This window comes from Berghia stephanieae, chromosome 5 (genome assembly GCF_034508935.2).
Source record: "Berghia stephanieae isolate SIO BIC M18660-M18661 chromosome 5, UCSD_Bste_1.3, whole genome shotgun sequence".
Taxonomy (NCBI): domain Eukaryota; kingdom Metazoa; phylum Mollusca; class Gastropoda; order Nudibranchia; family Aeolidiidae; genus Berghia; species Berghia stephanieae.
The window spans coordinates 8,496,181-8,515,118 of record NC_088364.1 but is presented as its reverse complement, the minus strand read 5'-3'; the positions used below and the strand labels follow the sequence as shown (position 1 = coordinate 8,515,118).

General features: G+C 33.8%; 1 protein-coding gene across 1 annotated transcript in view; it reads left to right on the top strand.

Annotated features, from left to right (window-relative positions):
* The window catches only part of LOC144972362 (WD repeat domain phosphoinositide-interacting protein 2-like), a 39,447-nt gene extending 31,232 nt beyond the window's left edge, over positions 1-8,215 (top strand). The window contains exon 11 of the mRNA XM_078913489.1: positions 5,083-8,215. Coding sequence (XP_078769615.1) covers positions 5,083-5,198 — 116 coding nt within the window. The 3' untranslated portion in view covers positions 5,199-8,215. The remainder of the gene's footprint in view (positions 1-5,082) is intronic.
* The last annotated feature ends 10,723 nt before the right edge of the window (positions 8,216-18,938 follow it).

Here is an 18,938-nt window from a genome sequence, read left to right as displayed (position 1 = left end):
TGTGAAGCAATTGCTCTACCAACTGAGCTGTCAGGTTCCCCCTTCCCCCCAAATTTTTTGTCACTCTCTCAGTTCAGTCAAAGATAAAAACCACAAAAGTCTCATATTTTTTGGCTGTAAATTCAATTGTTGGCTTCTATGCTACCGATCCCATCATATTCCTGTTTTGAGACAGTATGTCCGGTTGCATATTTCCTAAATCTCACCATATCACTTAACACCCCTTACAACCAACCTAGTGTATCACGAACCATATTAAAATTTTAATGTCAGTTATGGTTTGTTTTGATTTCATAACTGATGGTATGATGAGGTTGTGCTGTATTCTCATGGTGATGATAGTAGTCAAGGGTATGCTCATTTCCCTTATACTAGAAATGTTAAATAATGAATTATTTTTTAAATCTTTTATTATGTTTAAAATATTTATGAATTTTTTGAGTCATCATATTGGTACAACAACCCTGTTATATATTGCAGTGTCATTAGCTTCGTGTGCATTTTGTTCATTGTTTGCAGCTGTGATGTCTCTCTCTCTCTCTCTCTCTCTCTCTCTCTCTCTCTCTCTCTCTCTCTCTCTCTCTCTCTCTCTCTCTCTCTCTCTCTCTCTCTCTCTCTGACCTGCCTAATACTACAAAAAATTTGTAGAAATACGCATTTTTGGCTCCAGCCACATGACTTCATTCACCTCTTTGACTTAATTAATCTTGTTAAAAAAGAAAGTTTGATGCTTAGAATCTATAATTAGGACAGGAGCATTTTTGGATCTTACCGAAGGCAAATTATTTCTTAAAGTAAGCTATTTAAAGGGAATTGATCTTTTATTCCCCTTGAAAACTACGATTTTTTTAAATTTCAAGTTGACAGCTCTTCTCTCTCTCACTCCTTTCTCTCTGTTTCCTTAATTTTTCTCTTTATTTGGATTTCTATTTGGACTGACGGCATTTGAATTTCTTGACTGAACGTTGTTTTATTTTCTTTGGCTTGATATAAGTTTTGTCATTTATTGTTCCAACAGGTTATAAGTCTAAGTTAAAACATCTGAGCTTCCAAGTCTGATGAATGGCTTCTTTTTTTGTTTGTTTTTAGACAAGCACCTGTGAAATTACCATTTATAATATTTTTAGAAAGTGTCATCAAAATACTTTTGTTTTTATAGTCGATTTTCCTTGTTTACAATAATCCGTTTAAATTAATTAACTCTTATTAGTATGCTTTTATTCTTATAAGTAACAGTCAGAGCATAAAATATTAATATTTGAAGTATAAATTAGCAATAGTTGAGGTTTTATATAGGGCAATATTCATTAGACATGCTCAAAGTGCTTTACAAATGGTCCCAGGCCAACAGCAACACATAACATGTAGAACGAGACATGATGCCTCTAAGGTGATGTTATATTTTTTTTTCTGCCAGGGACAACGCTGTTAACGGTCAGGTACTCACTTTACACCTGAGTACGGTGAGAGGAAGTGAGTAAAGACCTTTTTCCAAGAATTCGACTATGCGCCGAGCGAGGCTTGAACACAGGACCTTCTGATCCGAAAGCGTGTGTGATACCACAAGACCACATAGCCGCACTACTATCTGTATTATCTGCTGAATAAATCTATTGTTAATTTGAATTACTTAATACATGTAATATGTAGTTTTGCCAGCTGTGCCGGAATACTGTCTTTACAGAGCTGCCAACTCCATCTGTTGAGAATGTGTACAATGGGACCTCAAAATGGGGGAGATTTCATAAAAATGGGTACAATCCTGAAATCGACGGAAACTAACCATTGTGAAAGTAAGAGGGAGTTATACATACATAAAGTCATACAGCACAAGCTCAATTGCAGCAACAATGATGTTCCCAAGACTATAATTCAATCCTTTCAGAATTTTACCTCCCAGCATGAAGATCACAATTGATCAAAAAATATATGAATATCCACTTGGTCACCATGGTTTCTCAATAGGCTAGTAATAAAACTAAAGAAAACTGAAGTGACTCTGTACACTGAAAATGGGTACAATCTTGGGGGAAATGCGTACAAGCGTAAAATCGCTGAAAATGCGTACAATTTTGCATTTTTTGCTTTAGGTTGGCAGCTCTGTCTTTTTATGTTTGGTGGCAAAGTTGGTGGTCATTTCGATACAGAATTATCCGTTGTAAAGAAATTCCTATATTTTTGTCTCATTTTTCCTATTTATTGGTAATCTGATTCCACTTTTGGAATATGAAGGGTTGGCAGGTCTGGTGTATGGATATAAATAACCCTTGCATGTCCAAGGATTGTGCATTTTTGACTAGCAAATTAAAACATGGGACAGAAAAAGCTATAGATCTAGATTATATTATATTGACTCACTCAATCCTAGAGATTTTTTCTACTTTTCAAAATTGGAAAAAATGTATTAAAAATGAGTGTGTACATATTTATTTTATTTAATTACAATTAACATGTAAAAACTAAAAACATTAGCTTTGATACTACTACGCCTATAATTTGTCTCAGAAAAATGTAATAAATAGGCATGGGGTAAAAGTAACCTGGGTAAACTACGGATATAGTCGGTGTTAGGGTTGAGTGAGTTAAGAGACTGTGGGGCACAAACCAGCAAGCATTTTCCTGGTCAGAGTCAGAGATCTTGTCTGTGAAATTGGAATGAAGTAGAGGATTGATGGTTTTTTTAGTCTTTTCCACAATCTGTCATCTGCATTTTTTGCCAAATTGGGACCTAAAATTTGCCAAAATTTGCCCAAAAAATCCCCCAAAATTTGCCAAGAAATTTGCCAAAAACACCAAAATTTGCCCAAAAATTTGCCGAGGAGAACTAAGCGTTTCAGTAAAAATTAACACGCGATACAGAAAAAATATATGTAAAAGACAATTTGAAGTTGGAAGTGTAAGTGACTCGATTTATTTGACTTGAGAAATGAAATGACTGTGAATGTGAATAGTGTTGTTACACAGATTTTAAAGGATCATTATCCGTAGAGAGTAGCTTCCCTTGGTTTGGGCCCAGGCAAAGCTACAACATTTCTCAAGTTTCTCACTTTTTTTTTCGTTATTTTGTTTTCGCTTCTTTTTTTCCCCAAAATTTGCCACGCGATTTGCCAATTTTCCCAAAATTTGCCACTATTGCCAATTTTGGGAAATTTGCCAAAATTTGCGGATCGCCCTGATATTTGCGGCCGCAAAAAATGCAGATGACAGCATAATCAGTCCAACAGCATGGCCTTGAGCCAGTTGTACTTTTCATAACTTGTCATGAAATATATTTACTAACAGTGAATGACAGTAGTCTAGGTTTGATTGAGCCAGGAATTATATAATATTCTTTCCCATTTCAATTTACAAGTTATTGATTATGACGTTAATGTGATATTTTTACAATGCATTTCATTTATTAAATGTAAGTACTGAAATTATAGGCAAGTTAATACATAGTAATGTTTCCTTACGTTTTAATCGTGGATTCTCTTTATAGAATAACTGCAGTATACCTATAAAGTGTGTTAACTCTAATAAACAACCCCCTTCCCCCCTTCCACCCATTGCTCAAACCCATTGATCTCTCTCTCTCTCTCTCTCTCTCTCTCTCTCTCTCTCTCTCTCTCTCTCTCTCTCTCTCTCTCTTTCTATCTCTCCTCTCTCTCTCTCTCTCTTTCTCTCTCTCTCTCTCTCTCTCTCTCTCTCTCTTTCTCTCTCTCTCTCTCTCTCTCTCTCTCTCTCTCTTTTGTTCTTTTTTCTCTTCCACAAATTAATAAATAAGACAAACACTCCCTCAGTTGCCCTGATCAAACAGACAAACTCCCTCCCTTCTCCCTTAACTTATGGCGCATCGCGCATAGCACTCCATCATCGGACCATGATTGACAACTGTAGTCCAAATGCTTCACACCACAACACTCGTGGTGGCACAGCATGGGTATTGTGTTATCCATTACTCATTGTAGTGTGTTTTGAGCATCAATAGAATATGTTTGTTTCATCTAGTGCCATTTGATTGATGTAGTTGGTCCTTTATTGATTTTTACTTTGTTCGATTTATGATAAATGTGTTGATAGGGTCCAGGGCATAGACTTATTTCAGTTCATAGTTCTTATTGTCTTTAATGTGTCTGTAATCATTTAAAAGCGCATCTTAAAAAACCCCATTTTTTTCCCAATTTTCAAAGGAAACAGTGCGCTTAATATGGTAATTCATTGGTATGTATGTAATATTGATTAATGTATAGCTATATGATTATTTTATTTATTGATTTTTTACAACATGCTTTGCCTTCATATTTTATTGAATTATAACCTCTGATTAACCCAAAGCAAAGGTATTGATTTTCATGGAAATCGTATTTTGATAAAATTATGTCATTTGTAAGCAGAATCTCTAAGTCTGATTCCTCCTTGATATTGGATTCCTATTTTCATTATGATGTGATTCTACTTTTAGGATGTATTGGATTGGCACACCTACATTACTGCAGATCTGAGTTGTTTTTAAAAAAATCATATTGAAAAAGAAGAAGATGTGACATGGGTTCCATTCAATGGAGCTCGGGTTTCATCATTGTTGTTACCAATTTCTTGGTGAAAACTATTGAAATTATTCAATTAAAGTTGGAAAAAAGTCGCAGAGTTAATGTCTGCATTTGAAGAAATGACAAGATATGAAGTGAATAGAAAAGTGCCAGAAGACAATAGAGAATAAAAAATTTTCGCGGCGGTGGTGGGGTTTGAACCTGCGACCTTATTGGTACGACAACTCCGCCTGGCAGGTGAGAGCGTGGCTCTACCGTGTGAGCTATCCACGAACACAAAATATTCGTTTCAAACTCAAAGTCATTACTAGATCCCTCTCTCATCCACTTCTTGAGACCGCCGATTCGTTCGTACACCACCATCGCGAATAATTGCGCATTTGAAGAAATGATAATGTTAATGTTAATGTTAACCCTGTTTGTATACACATTTATCCTTTTTCTTTACTGTTTTTTTGTTTTTTTTGTTTGTTTAAAAAAAAAATTAATTAGGTGATAAATTTACGGATCCATTTATTTTTCTATTTTTCATACATATTTTTTTTTTCAGATTCTCTCCCCTACCAGGACCCCATGGATGGAGCAGTAGGCGGGGAGGAAGACATTGGTGCTCTACGTCTGCAGGACGACAGCGAGTTCCCTCCAGTCTGCCACAAATCACATTAACAACAACTGAAGGCTGCTAGTCAATTAAAATGAAACTTTGTCTTTATATTCTCAATCCATTCGTGACCCACTGTTGTCTATACAGTGTTATGTCGGGGTGGGTGAACCAGTTGACGAAAATAGAATTTAAAGTAAAAATAATCATTTATACTGTTTAGGTTGTTAAGTTGTTATAATAAAACACAAAATTTGGGACAGGTCTCATATTTAGGGCTACAAAATCAATTTTCGTCATCTGAACTCTCCCGACATAATACCTTTTTGAGGCAGTGCGTCACTTATATATATTCGTTAATCCTTTTTTAACGGTGAGATTGGTTGCCTTTTAACTGTATAGTTTCTCATTATTTGCCTGGTTATAAATGTCGGGCTTAGTGCAGTAACATTGGTTTAACTAGGGTTTATCCTATGGAGGCTATTTATATACTGGGAATATAGGACAGTGTCTGTATGGGACTATTAAAGGTTTTCATATAAGCGAAAGTGAAATGTGGGCGTCTTTGAGATAATCAGTCGCATGGTGAAAAGCTTTGAACGGAGATATTGACAATTTTAGTCAAGAGGTCAATTTTTATGGAAAATGAGTTCTCATCAAAAATCGTTAAATCAAACGTCTGTCTACTTACTGATGAAATATTTTAATTGAATTCTAATCCTAAATATTTTATTTTGATTTTTTTTATGAAGGTAATTATTATACTTAATATCAACTCTTGTCAACTTTGGACGCGTTTTTCTCAAAATTAGGGTTTCACACCCTAGCCCATGCATATGACCATTACTTCATGCAAAATCACCCGATTTGCTTCGAATAGATATTAAAATTAAAATGCCCAGGAGACATTGGGCTTTCAAAAAATGCAAACCCCCCCCCCCCCCGCAAAACAGAAATTTTCACCATGCGACTGATTATCAGTGCTGATGGTTTTCCTCAGATCCGCGGAAATCCGCGATTTTTGTGTCAGAGGAGGAATTTCCTCCTTTGAAAAAAGACATTTTCCTCAATCAAATTTACTGGCTTTGAGAGTTTTGATGTGTGGTGGAACAAACTGGTGCAGCTTCCCCACTATCCAGAAGATAGCTAGAGTAGTTTATCATCTCAATGGCTCTAAAAGTAAAAGTGAGGGGTTAATGAAGTAAACATGTGGCGTAAAGAAAACCATTCATAATTTCCCTCCTTTTTCCTTTTTTGTGACCATCAGCACTGGATTATGTCAGGGACGCACACATATATTGGTCTTACTTAGATCTAATTCTGACCTTCATGGAAATTGTCCCAATTGTCTTACTTCTTTGTTTCTTTTTGTTTGGTAGTGTGATCGGAATTATTTCACTATTCTTCTATTATCTTCCTTTTTACTGGCGCTGTCATGACCTAAATGTGTTGCTGGCTGGTGCCGTGAAACTCAACAAACTTGGGCTTCAATAGAGTTTCTAGTCAAATCAGTGTTACTGCTCTCTTGGCAAAAAATGTTAAAATAAAATGCGATAACAAGTTGAAATTAGATGAAACCCTGAATGTAATGAGTTAGCAAGATAAGAATATATTTGTTAATTTCAAAGCTGCTTCACTTAATATTTGGGGGAGGGAGGGGAGAGTGGGGGGGGGGGGGGGGGGGGGGGGTTATACTTTTTAAATGAGTCCCAGATTAAAAGCTCTAAATATTGATAAATTTGCTGCAGTTTTCCAATTTTTGTTTGTTTGTTCTTTTTAAGTTATTCACTGTGAGATCCTTTGTGACCTTCCATCTGAAAGCTGTACTATTTTGGGATGAACTAGGCGCTGGAAATTGAATTTACAAAATATGAAATTTTGTGTTAATTTCTTTTCATTATGATAGAGAATAAATACAATATATTATACATTACAAAAAAACCCAAAGTTCGTATTGCTTATCATTTTAATTCTAAATTTACTTTTCAAATTTCACTTCATCCTAACAAAACAAAACGATAAGTAATGAAATATATCAATGGCCCGTTGATCAAACCTCTGAAGTAGCCTCTTTGCGATACTACTATACCTCAGAGGTTTGATCAACGGGCCATCTATATTTATTTCAATTTATTGAACGGAGACAGATAATGTGGATGCTTCGGGGTTTCCCCTTTATCAGTATCAGCAAAACACGATGAATGAAACACTAGGATGAATTCCCGGCTGGGGTTCCTACCTCCCATAGCGGGCAGGGAGGTACTTTCTGTGTCTTCTATCCCCTCTTATCTGTTTTCCAATAATTGCTTTCTGTCTTTATCTTGGAATGAGATTGCTTGGTTTTGTCCTGACTTTGGTCGGAGTCCTTGGCTGAGAGGGAAACAGTCGAATGTATAGTTATAGTTTTGGGAGATGATATTTTTTTTCCTTGTAAATCATCTCTCTGTTATGTTCTGTTACTCTTTTCATTTTTACATATGATTTGTAAACATTTGAGTGTGTTCCTCTTAGTGGGATCTGTGCTTGTGTCTGGATGAGAATGAGACTTTAAGGTGATCTCAAACTAAGTACTTTGATAGTGTGCTCTTGGAATGGACATCTGTTTCCAATTTGAACCAATTCCCCTTTGTCTTACCTTTCCTTATGTGCTTTAATTGTAATTCTAGAACTTATTACTATCACGTTTTCTTCCTTTTTACTGGCGTTGATATGACCTTATGTGTTGCGAGCACCTTAAAACCATTAAAAACAAATTAAAAACAAAAAACAAGGATGAATTCATCCTTGGTGTTTCATTCATTGTTTTTTGTTTATAAAGGGGAAACCCGAAATGTTCCCATTATCTGTCTTCATTAAAAAAATTGAAGCGTATATTTCATTTCTTATTGTTATTTTTTTCCAACGAGCTTCAAGCCGCAAAGTTTCAATTAATTCTAACATAAAACCGTTAAGCTGTGAGGGGTGACATTTTGGTGAGACCACCCACTGGTACAAGCCGGTATTTTGTTGGATTTTAATCAGATTATGAAAAGTGAATTTTTAGTTGAAATAATCAGAAAAATATAATTTTAGAATCTATATATATTAGATGCTATATATATATATATATATATATATATATATATATATATATATATATATATATATATATATATATATATATATATATATATATATATATATGGCAGTAGCTACAGCTTGTCAGTAGGTTTTTAAAGATATAAAAGTAAAGAATTGTGTTTGTTAGCTCTAGAGAAAAAGAATCATCATGACCTTAGTCCATAGCCATTCTAAGTTTGATCAATTAATTTTAATGGTTTTGGTTATTATTATTATTATTATTATTATTATTATTATTATTATTATTATTATTATTATTATTATTATTATTATTATTATTATTATTAATGATATTATTATTATTATTATTATTAATATTATTATTAATATTATTATTATTATTATTATTATTATTATTATTATTATTATTATTATTATTATTATTATTATCATTATCATTATTATTATTATTATTATTATTATTATTATTATTATTATTATTATTATTATTATTATTATTATTATTAATAATAATATTATCATCATTATTATAATTTATTTATTTTAGTATTCAGGGTTCAGGAAACCTTTTTATTTTTGTCCATTGAATTCAGGGTGTTGGTTCATCTCTCTCTATCATCGAATCGAATGTCATTTGGTTTGTAAAGGGTAGAGTGGATGAAATGAGAATGAATGCATTTTGCCTCATGGAATAACTGTGTTCATTTTCCCTTTTTTTTTGGTACAAATACATTCATACACACACACACACACACACACACACACACGCACACACACACACACACACACACACACACATATATATATATATACACACACATACACACATACTTATGAAATTAATCCTTCTGTATATTTTTTTATTTCATATTTTTACTTACCGTAAATGCCAGACTAGTTCATGAATAATCCATTCATCATTCTGTACAGAACTGTCGCCATTAATATCATTATTCATTTCTTTATCATCATGCTTTATATATATATATATATATATATATATATATATATATATATATATATATATATATATATATATATATATATTATATAATATGAATCAGTACTATATAATGATATATTTTAACCCTTGTGCTGTATCAAATACAATGTGTTATGGATACAATAACTTTTCCTGGGTTCTGGTACATTTACTTTGACATATTTTCAAAAGCTTTAAATGGTTGCTTTCACTATCAATCAATCAACTTATTGACAATATTATTGCCAGCCATTGGAGTATGTGACTCACCGCATCAACATGGTATTATGTCGTAATCAGCAAGATGCTGAAGAAAATTGAGCTTAGATTTTAAAGTTTTGCTTATACTGACATGGCGGTTTTTTTGAAAAAAAAAAAATCCCAATTTTTGCAAGCTAAAAACAGCAAAATTTGCAAACATTTGTGATTTATTTTATTGAAAACCCATAATTAGGTCATGTAAGAGAATGGTTTCATGGAGCTTGCAACAAATTAAGGGTCATATCACCACCAGTAAAAGGGAACAAAATCTAGTAAAAAAGAAACTACTTTTGATTAATTGTCTTTCACATCCTACACGAGCTATCAAATTAAAAGAAAAAAAAGTCGTCTTTTTTTTCTTTTTTTTTTGCCCTTAATAAAAATTATTATTGTTTTTGTTTTTTGTTTGTTTTTTCTCTGCAAAATCTCGAAAATTTGCAAAAAAAAAAATTCAGATTTTGCGACTGCAATGCAATCAGTGATATTTGAGTGTATCCTACATAGCGAGATCCTTTGTGATTGTCTTTATTTGACTTTTAGGTAATGTCAAAATAAGTACATCAGTGGATTGTTCATGGATTCTGCTTCATTTTTAAACCAGCCCCCTTTGTCTTCCTTTTTCTTCAGTGCTTTCAACTTCATCGTATCCACAACTTTCCTCCTTTGTCTTCCTTTTTACTGGCAAGGAAATAATCAGTGTGGTAAGCGCCATATAGCCCTTAAAAGCAAACAAACAAACAACACGTGTTGGAGTTATGCTTATTTGATATGTCAGTTTTGAGTGTCTGGGTGGGGTTCCTGACCTCTCATAGTGGGCAGGGAGGTACTTACTCTGTCTTCTCTATCCCTTTATCTTCTTTCCAACATGCTTTCTGTCTTTGTCTTGGGATGAAATTACTTGGTTTTGTCCTGACACTGACCAGATACCCTAGTTGGGAGGGAAACAGTCAAATGTGTAGTTAGTTTTGGGAGATGATATTTTTTCCCTTGTAAATCATCGCTCTGTTGTGCACTGTATTATGTTTTATTTACACATTATATATGATTTTGTAAACATTTGAGTGTGTTCCTCTTAGTGGGGACCTGTGCTTCTGTCTGGATGAGACTTTTAGGTGATCTCAAACAAACTTAGTACTTTGATAGTGTGCCCTTGGAATCTACATCTGTTTCCTATTTGAACCAATTGCCCTTTGACTTACCTTTTCTTGGATGCTTTAATTATAAATCTAGAACTTTTTACTTTCCCATTTTCTTCCTTTTTACTGGTGGTGATATGACCTTAATGTGTTGCAAGTGCCGTAAAACCCTTAAAAACAAACAAACAAACAAACGAACAATTTTGAGTGTCAGGTCCACACTGATGTAATACCATTGTGAGACGATTGGTCACATTGTTTTTATTTAATTTGTTTTATATTTTTAACTACAGGTAAGGAGTTTGATCATTAGATACCTGGGATGGGTGGAGGGGAGGCTGATTTCCTCCTACTTTGATCCAGAGTGATCACGCTTGTTTTGTTTTTTTTTTGTTTTTTTTTTATACCTCCTACATTAAGCTAAAGAAAAACCCCATTCTTCTATATGTGTTTTTGTCCTTGTTTTAGAATGAGGCTATTATTTGGTTTGCCTCGAATCCGATTAGCATCTTTGTTGGGAGTGAGGCGGTCAGATAAATTCATTATTTTATAAAGATTTGTCCATAGTTTGATATTCTTAGTGAAGAATATGTTACTGATTTTGATCATTTGAATGAATTCCTCTACATTGACCTGCCAGATATATATTATCGAAAGAACTTTGATGTCAGTTACATTGGAAAGAACTTTGTGATAGGACAACTTGGAAACCGGAATAAAGTCCAGCTCCATGGATCATTAAAAAGGCTCTTAGGAATTACTTTTATGTTTAGATGATAGGGAGCGTCATTCGACACCCGAGTTTCGGGTGTATTTTGTCACAGGATAATTCGGCACCCGAGTTTCGGGTGTATTTTGTCACAGAATAATTCGACACCCGAGTTTCGGGTGTATTTTGTCACAGGATAATTCGACACCCGAGTTTCGGGTGTATTTTGTCTCAGGATAATTCGACACCCGAGTTTTGGACGTATTTTGTCACAGGATAATTCGACACCCGAATTTGGGGTGGGGATGGTCAGCAAAGAATTTGGCATCCCAAGCAGGGTAAAAAAATTTTTGGAAAAAAAAATGTTGTTTTCTTGTCGTCGGGGGGACGGGGGGGGGGGGGGGGGGGGGGTCGTTGGCAAAAATTCTACAATTGTTCGTCTTTGCAAACACACAAACCATTAACTGCAAGACCATATCTCTCTCTCTCTCTCTCTCTCTCTCTCTCTCTCTCTCTCTCTCTCTCACTCTCTCTCTCTCTTGATTTCTTTCTTTCTATCACACACACATACATACGCTCCCTCTAAGACCTAAGTGACGTAGATGACTTATACAGCAAAGGGTATACAATTACAGATACTGTGCGACAAACTCGCGACACATAATGTCGTGCGTTCAGCGAAAAAGGTTAAATACTCATATAATCCAGCAGCCGAATTAACGCACAAGACGATGTGTAACCTTGAACGTTTCTAGTCTGATTGATAGAAATTAGTGAGAGTTAATCAGAAAAAACGGCTAGTTATAAACAAAGGGCTATGTGACGTCATTTCCTTCCTTCTATTTGCAACATCTCATAATAATAGATGATCTAAAGTTTTATATGTAGAAATGGTATAATATATCTATCAATATAGATAATATTGTGCCTGGATAAGAAGTTCACAACATTGCATCCGGAAGTATAACGAACCAACACACAAAACGATGTGTAACCTTGAACGAACAATGACTTTCGTCTTCCAATGTCTTGATCCTTTCAAGGAACTCATCGCTTGAAGCGAATTTTGCTCCCTCAAATATTGAATTCGACCGTCTATCCATATTTTAAAGAGGACTGGCGTGCAACGGACAAGGAAGGAAGGCGGAAGAATTTGATTTCCCCGGGTTTGTACGTTCATACGTACTGCGCATGCGCGATTCGGGTGTCGAATTATCTGGTGACAAAATACACCCGAAACTCGGGTGTCGAATAACACTCCGTAGATGATATTGTGCTTGGGTCTGGGTATACTTATTAGTGGTCCCAGAGTAGACTTACAGCTAAATTGCTCTTTGGAGTCTGCACTTGTTCCCTATTTAAATTAGATAGTCCTTTCCAGACATACTGGAGCTGAAATTTGTTAAAACTTTTTTTTTTTTCTCTTCAGGTTATGATTTTTAAACTCAATTTTCAAATATATCTTTTATATTGAACTACACTACACTGTAGCGGCCAACCGTCCCAATATAATTGTGACTGCTCCCATAGTGGGCAGGGAAGTCACTTACTGTGTCTTCTATCCCCCTTTATCTGTTTTCCAAATTGCTTTCTGTCTTTGTCCTGGAATGAGATTGCTTAGTTTTGTCCTGACCCTGGCCAGAGTTCCTTGGCTGGAGGGAAACAGTGGAATGTATAGTTATAGTTTTGGGAGATGATGTTTATTTCCTTGTCAATCATCTCTCTGTTATGTATTGTTATTTTTAACATATGATTGTAAACATTTGAGTGTATTCCTCTTAGTGGGATCTTGTGCTGGTGTCTGGGTGAGACTTTAACGTGATCTCAAACTAAGTACTTTGATTGTGTGCTCTTGGAATCTACAGGTTTTCTATTTGAAACCAATTCCCATTTGCCTTACCTTTTCTTGGGTGCTTTAATTGTAATTCTAGAACTTTTTACTATCTCATTTTCTTCCTTTTACTGGCACCGAAATGACCTTAATGTGTTGCAAGCGTCGTAAAACCCTTAAAAACAAACAAATAGGTCAAAGCTATAACACATGTGTCAGGGTGTCCCGTTTTAGTTTAACTCTTTGAAAAAAAAGTTGGCTGCCCTACGACATCAATAGACACATAGACAACCATGCCTCTCGGACAGTCGTCATGATGTAAACAATGGCTGTGATTGGTAAACATAGCGAACTACACAGGGTATACTATCAATGATTTGTGTCTAAAAAAAATATCCACTATTCTCTACCGCTTGATCAATAGAACCAACACACAAAAAAATTTGTAATCGTAAACGTTAATAATATGATCGAGAAAATCATGTGATAACTAGTCACCCATTTGGAGGTATAAAAACAATAACAATGATCAGAGAGCGGTCAATTTCATTCACGATATTGTTATATAAACAACTAACTATGTTTGTCTGAACATGTGTGAAGGTGTGTCGCAAATTCCTTGTTTTGATTGGTCAAAAATCTACTGGTCAATTCTTTAGTATTTAAAAGTGACAATTTACCTATTTGGGTGACAATCATGTATTCTGGGTATATGTAGAATTTTTTGTAAGCCGCATGTGGCAGGCCTGCCTTTCTCTTATTTTTTATAATGTGCCTGCTAGCGCAGATTAAGTTTTCCTTTATCTTCCTTCTTATTGGTGCTGAAATGACCTATAAGGGTACGAAGCATTACAGAAACCATGAAAACAAACAATACCGTCTAAGTAAATTGGGATCAAGCACAACTATTCAGTTTTTTTTTTTACTCTTTCATGTTGATTTGGATAACAGCTTTACTTTTTGGTCCCGTAATAATTCATAACATATTATTTTGACATCATAATAATAATAATAATAACTATTATTATTATTATTATTATTATTATTATTATTATTATTATTATTATTATTATTATTATTATTATTATTATTATTATTATTATTATTATTTTTATTATATTATTATTATTATTATTATTATTTTTACTATTATTATTATTATATTATTATTATTATTTATTATTATTATTATTATTATTATTATTATTATTATTATTATTATTATTATTATTATCATTATAATAATAACAATAATAATAATAATAATAGGTTTTATATTTTTATTTTTATGATTCGTTCTAATTTTCCAAGCACTGTCTCTGACAGTTTGGCTTTCTCCACCCCACCATGCTAAATCCATCTCATTCACGAATGTACTTATGTCATCTATCATTGTGATGAATCTGTAACACATCAATTGATATATTAATATTATATCATTTTATAGATAGTAGAGGAAGGAAATTGGTCAGTTGCTTTCGCAATTTGACCAGACTGTTTCGGCGCTGAGAGAAAGAGATTTGGCATGCTATCAACTTTATCCATTATCAAATTCTTACATTAACTGAGCTTAAAATAACTAAAATAATTATTATGAATGTTTGTTTTTTTTTTTTAAAACAATAGATATGCACTTTGCTTTAGTTATACTTAACCTTGTGTGTGCCACCTAGCAGTTATTTGTTTAGCTTAAAGCACTAGTGTTGAACATATACAGAGAGATGGTGGGGGGGGGGGGGGGGGGGGGGGAAGGGGTGTTTTAGACTGTTACTGCTACATTTTTATGTGTGTTTCTAGTAAAATCAGCGGCATGGAAATAGCACAACGTTAGATATTATGATAAATCCCTGTCAAACATTTGACTATGTTGATGATATCTGTAAAAACAGGTACAGTAGTGTTATAGCTTATGTGTACATATTTTATTTTTCCCTATTGTCTTTATAAACCTAATTTGTATGTCATTTTACTGATTGTGCCTGGGTCTATATATCCAGTGAAAAGTGGGAAATGGGGAAAAAACAAACTTTTATCAAAAAAACAACTTTATTTTCAATTTTGTTTTCTGTATAGTTAAGGATTGAGACAGTGCCCTATGAATTTCTTCTGTATGAATCGGGTTCGAGATTATTTTTAAAAATTACAAAATGTTTAGGAGAGACAAATTTTTATATTTTTAACGCGTGTTCCAGATTTTTAATGGATACATGTACCAGATTGTTCGATGACTCCGTTTTATGTAGCCATGGCGATAACAATAACTCATTTTAAATGAAATGTGTAGTTACATTAATTATAACGTTATAAGTTATAAGCACAGTGGACCTGAACATTCATCCAACACCTCAAGATGTCAGATGAAACTGAAAGGGGAAAATAATAGTCTCCCAAATTCTTGCTTTCTTTCTTTTTGCTTTTTTCTTTTCTTTCTCCTTTTTATTCTGTTCTTTCTCCTTTTTCTTTATTTTTTTTTTTTTTAATTCGTTTTAAAGAATGTTACTACTGTCATATTGGGTAACTGTGCCTCTGTAAATTTGTCGCATTTTGGGTTTCTTAGCCTTTTTTTTTCTGTACTTTCTCTTTTTTTCTCTGTTCTTTTCTTTTTCTTTCTTTTTTTTTTTCTCTTCTTTTTTTTAAGAATGTTACTACTGTCATATTGGGTAGTTCTGCCTCCGTAAATGTGTCGTATTTTGGGTTTCTGATCCTTTTAGCAGTTATTTATTTCTTTTGTTAAAAGACTTACTTGGTTTCTTATCAAAGGAACTGATGTCAAAAAGCTAAAAACTCTCAAATAATTAGTTATAATTCAAAGAGGCAAAGTTATCCCATCAGTATTATTTTTAATTTCAACACCAGGCATTCAACGAAGTCTTGGGTATTATTATTATAAAGATAAAAATAAAAATACGGAAAAGAAGAACTGAGCCTCAAGTCAAGTCATACAATCCTCATTGCATTGAATGTCCTCCTGTCCAGTGCACTGTAAATAGATAACATTATTCACATGGTGACGGATTACATCTTATACTTTAAATCTATTATTAATGGTAATGGTAGTAAAATAATCTAACGCCTTTGGTTGAAGATCAAGGTGCTTAGTTGTTCCAAGTCAATTCTTCTTTTGTAGGATGATAGTACGGCTGACTGGATGGGGATCCTGACCTCCCATAGTGGGCAGGGAGGTACATGCTGTGTCTTCTACTTCTATCCTTCCATACCCGTTTTCCAATTGTTTCCTGTCGTTGTCTTGGAATGAGATTACTTAGTTTTGTCCTGACCATGGCCGGAGTCCTTGGCTGGGAGGGAAACAGTCAAATGTATAGTTATAGTTTTGGGAGATGATATTTTTTTCCTTGTAAAACATCTCTCTGTTATGCATTGTATTGTGTTCAGTTTACAAATTATATTATATGATTTGTAAACATTTGAGTGTTTTCCTCTTAGTTGGGACCTGTGCTTGTGTCTGGATGAGGCTTTTTTTAGGCGATCTCAAACTAAGTACTTTGACGGTGTGCTCTTGGAATCTACATCTGTTCCCTATTTGAACCAATTCCCCTTTGTCTCACCTTTTCTTTTACGCTTTTATTGGAATTCTAGAAGGTTTTACTATACCATTTTCTTCCTTTTTACTGGCGCTGATATGACCTTAATGTGTTGCAAGCGCTGTAAAACCGTTTAAAAAAAAAACCAAAAAAAAAAACCAAAAAAAAAACCAAAAAAAAACAACATAGTACGGCTGATGTCTTAAACGTTAATGCGTGACTCGGTTCAGTTCTCAATGGTCTTGTTGGGACCTTTTTGTCCTCCCAGCGGTGGAGGTTACTTGTTGTGTCTTCATCCCCCCATATTATTTGTTTTCCAACTTGCTTTCTGTCTTTGTATTTGAATGAGATTACTTGGTTTTGTCCTGGCCGTGGCTGGAGTCCTTGACTGAGAGGGAACTGTCAATAAATGTATAATTGTAGTTTGGGAGTCTTAATTATTGATTAAAGTCTGCTCTAATGGGGATTTGTTATGACAGTCTTTAATATTTTCTTTTTTTTATTATGCTTATCTCTATTATGTAAGTTTTTGCATTTTCTTGTGTAAAACTAATCAATTTTTTAATGTGTAAATCTCAATCATTTACCTAACCTTTCTTTGCCTAAATACACTACCGTGCATATCTCTCTCTCTCTCTCTCTCTCTCTCTCTCTCTCTCTCTCTCTCTCTATATATATATATATATATATATATATATATATATATATATATATATATATATATATATATATATATATATAAATATTTGCTTTAACTGCTTTCACAAATGATAGTATTAGTAAGATTATTATTAGAATAATTGATCGTAGACTATACAGACACGGCAATTTTGCAATGTGATAGAATTTAACGGTACACTCTGCACAACTGTAAAATATCTAAAAATAATTGTATTTTTGTACTGATATGTGTGCGTACTAAAACTAAAAGTCGTATGATAAAGCTTTGCCAATTTATTGACGTCAATTTTGTAATGTCAGACATTTTTGTATGGAACGACTGCAGAGATTAATGTCGTCATTGTAGCTTCAAAATTTAATTGTGTCAGAAGGGTGGGGGTGGGGCTCTTTATTTTGGGTCTTTATTTTGGGGAGGGGGGGGGGGGGGGTGGAGAGTAATTTATGACAGAAAGAACAGTGTTGCTTTCACAGAATGCTAAATCTATGAAATATCATCAGTCACATCAAAACAGTTTTATGTTAGGTAGATTCTGATGAATTTAATTTTTCTCAGTTTCATTGCCATTGGTGTCAGCCGCTTTGAAGTGGTCTAATTTTGTCACTAATTAAGCTAGAAACATAATTTAAAAAGCATGATAATATGCTTAAGCTGCTCTATCAGAAAACCTAAACATGAAGAAAAGTTATTTTTTCACATTATATCCTGTTTTCCTGGGCCACCACACATTTATTTAGTGTTAGTTTTGTAAGGGCTTTCATAGGTTGCAGTCATGTAAATGTTGCTGCTCGAAGCCCGAAGAAATAGATAAATAATGTGAAATTGAATGTAAACTTCAATTTAATTCCGAAAACAAATAAAATGGACGTTTCGGGTTTCCCCTTTATTCTGTTTTGTTGATAAAGGGGAAACCCGAAATATCCATTTTATCTGTTTTCGAAATTAAATTGAAGTTTACATTCAATTTCACATTGTTATTTATATGTTGCAGTCAAAACCTTGGGGACTGTGGTGTGGGGGATGTTTTTTTTAACAAATTGATCACTCAATGTATGCTTTATTTTGTGTGAAATGCCATTACACGTTAATTAAGTCGTGTGTTCTCCGTGGAATGATGAACAAGCGAATGAATGGTGAAATAAAAAACTTTTTTTCTTCTCTCTTCATGTCTTTCATTATCTATTACCTTCCCATATTATAATATTAAAGAATGATGATGTCAATGCCCTTTACTTTTATGTCAATATGAAATCATTGCTTGTTTTTATTTTAAAAAACAAAAAAACATAACACAACAATATTTCAAACACAATAGCAAGTTGGTTTCTTGTTTGTATTTTTTCTGGGTGGGGTTCCTGACCTCCCATAGTGGGCAAGGAGGTACTTACTGTGTCTTCTATCACCTTTTAGCTGTTTTCCAACATGCTTTCTGTCTATGTCTTAGAATGAGATTTCTTAGTTTTGTCCTAGCCCTGGCCGGATCCCCTGGCTGAAAGGAAAACAGTCAATTGTATAGTTTTGGGAGATGATATTTTTTCCCTTGTAAATCATCTCTCTGTTATGCACTGTATTATGTTTTGTTTA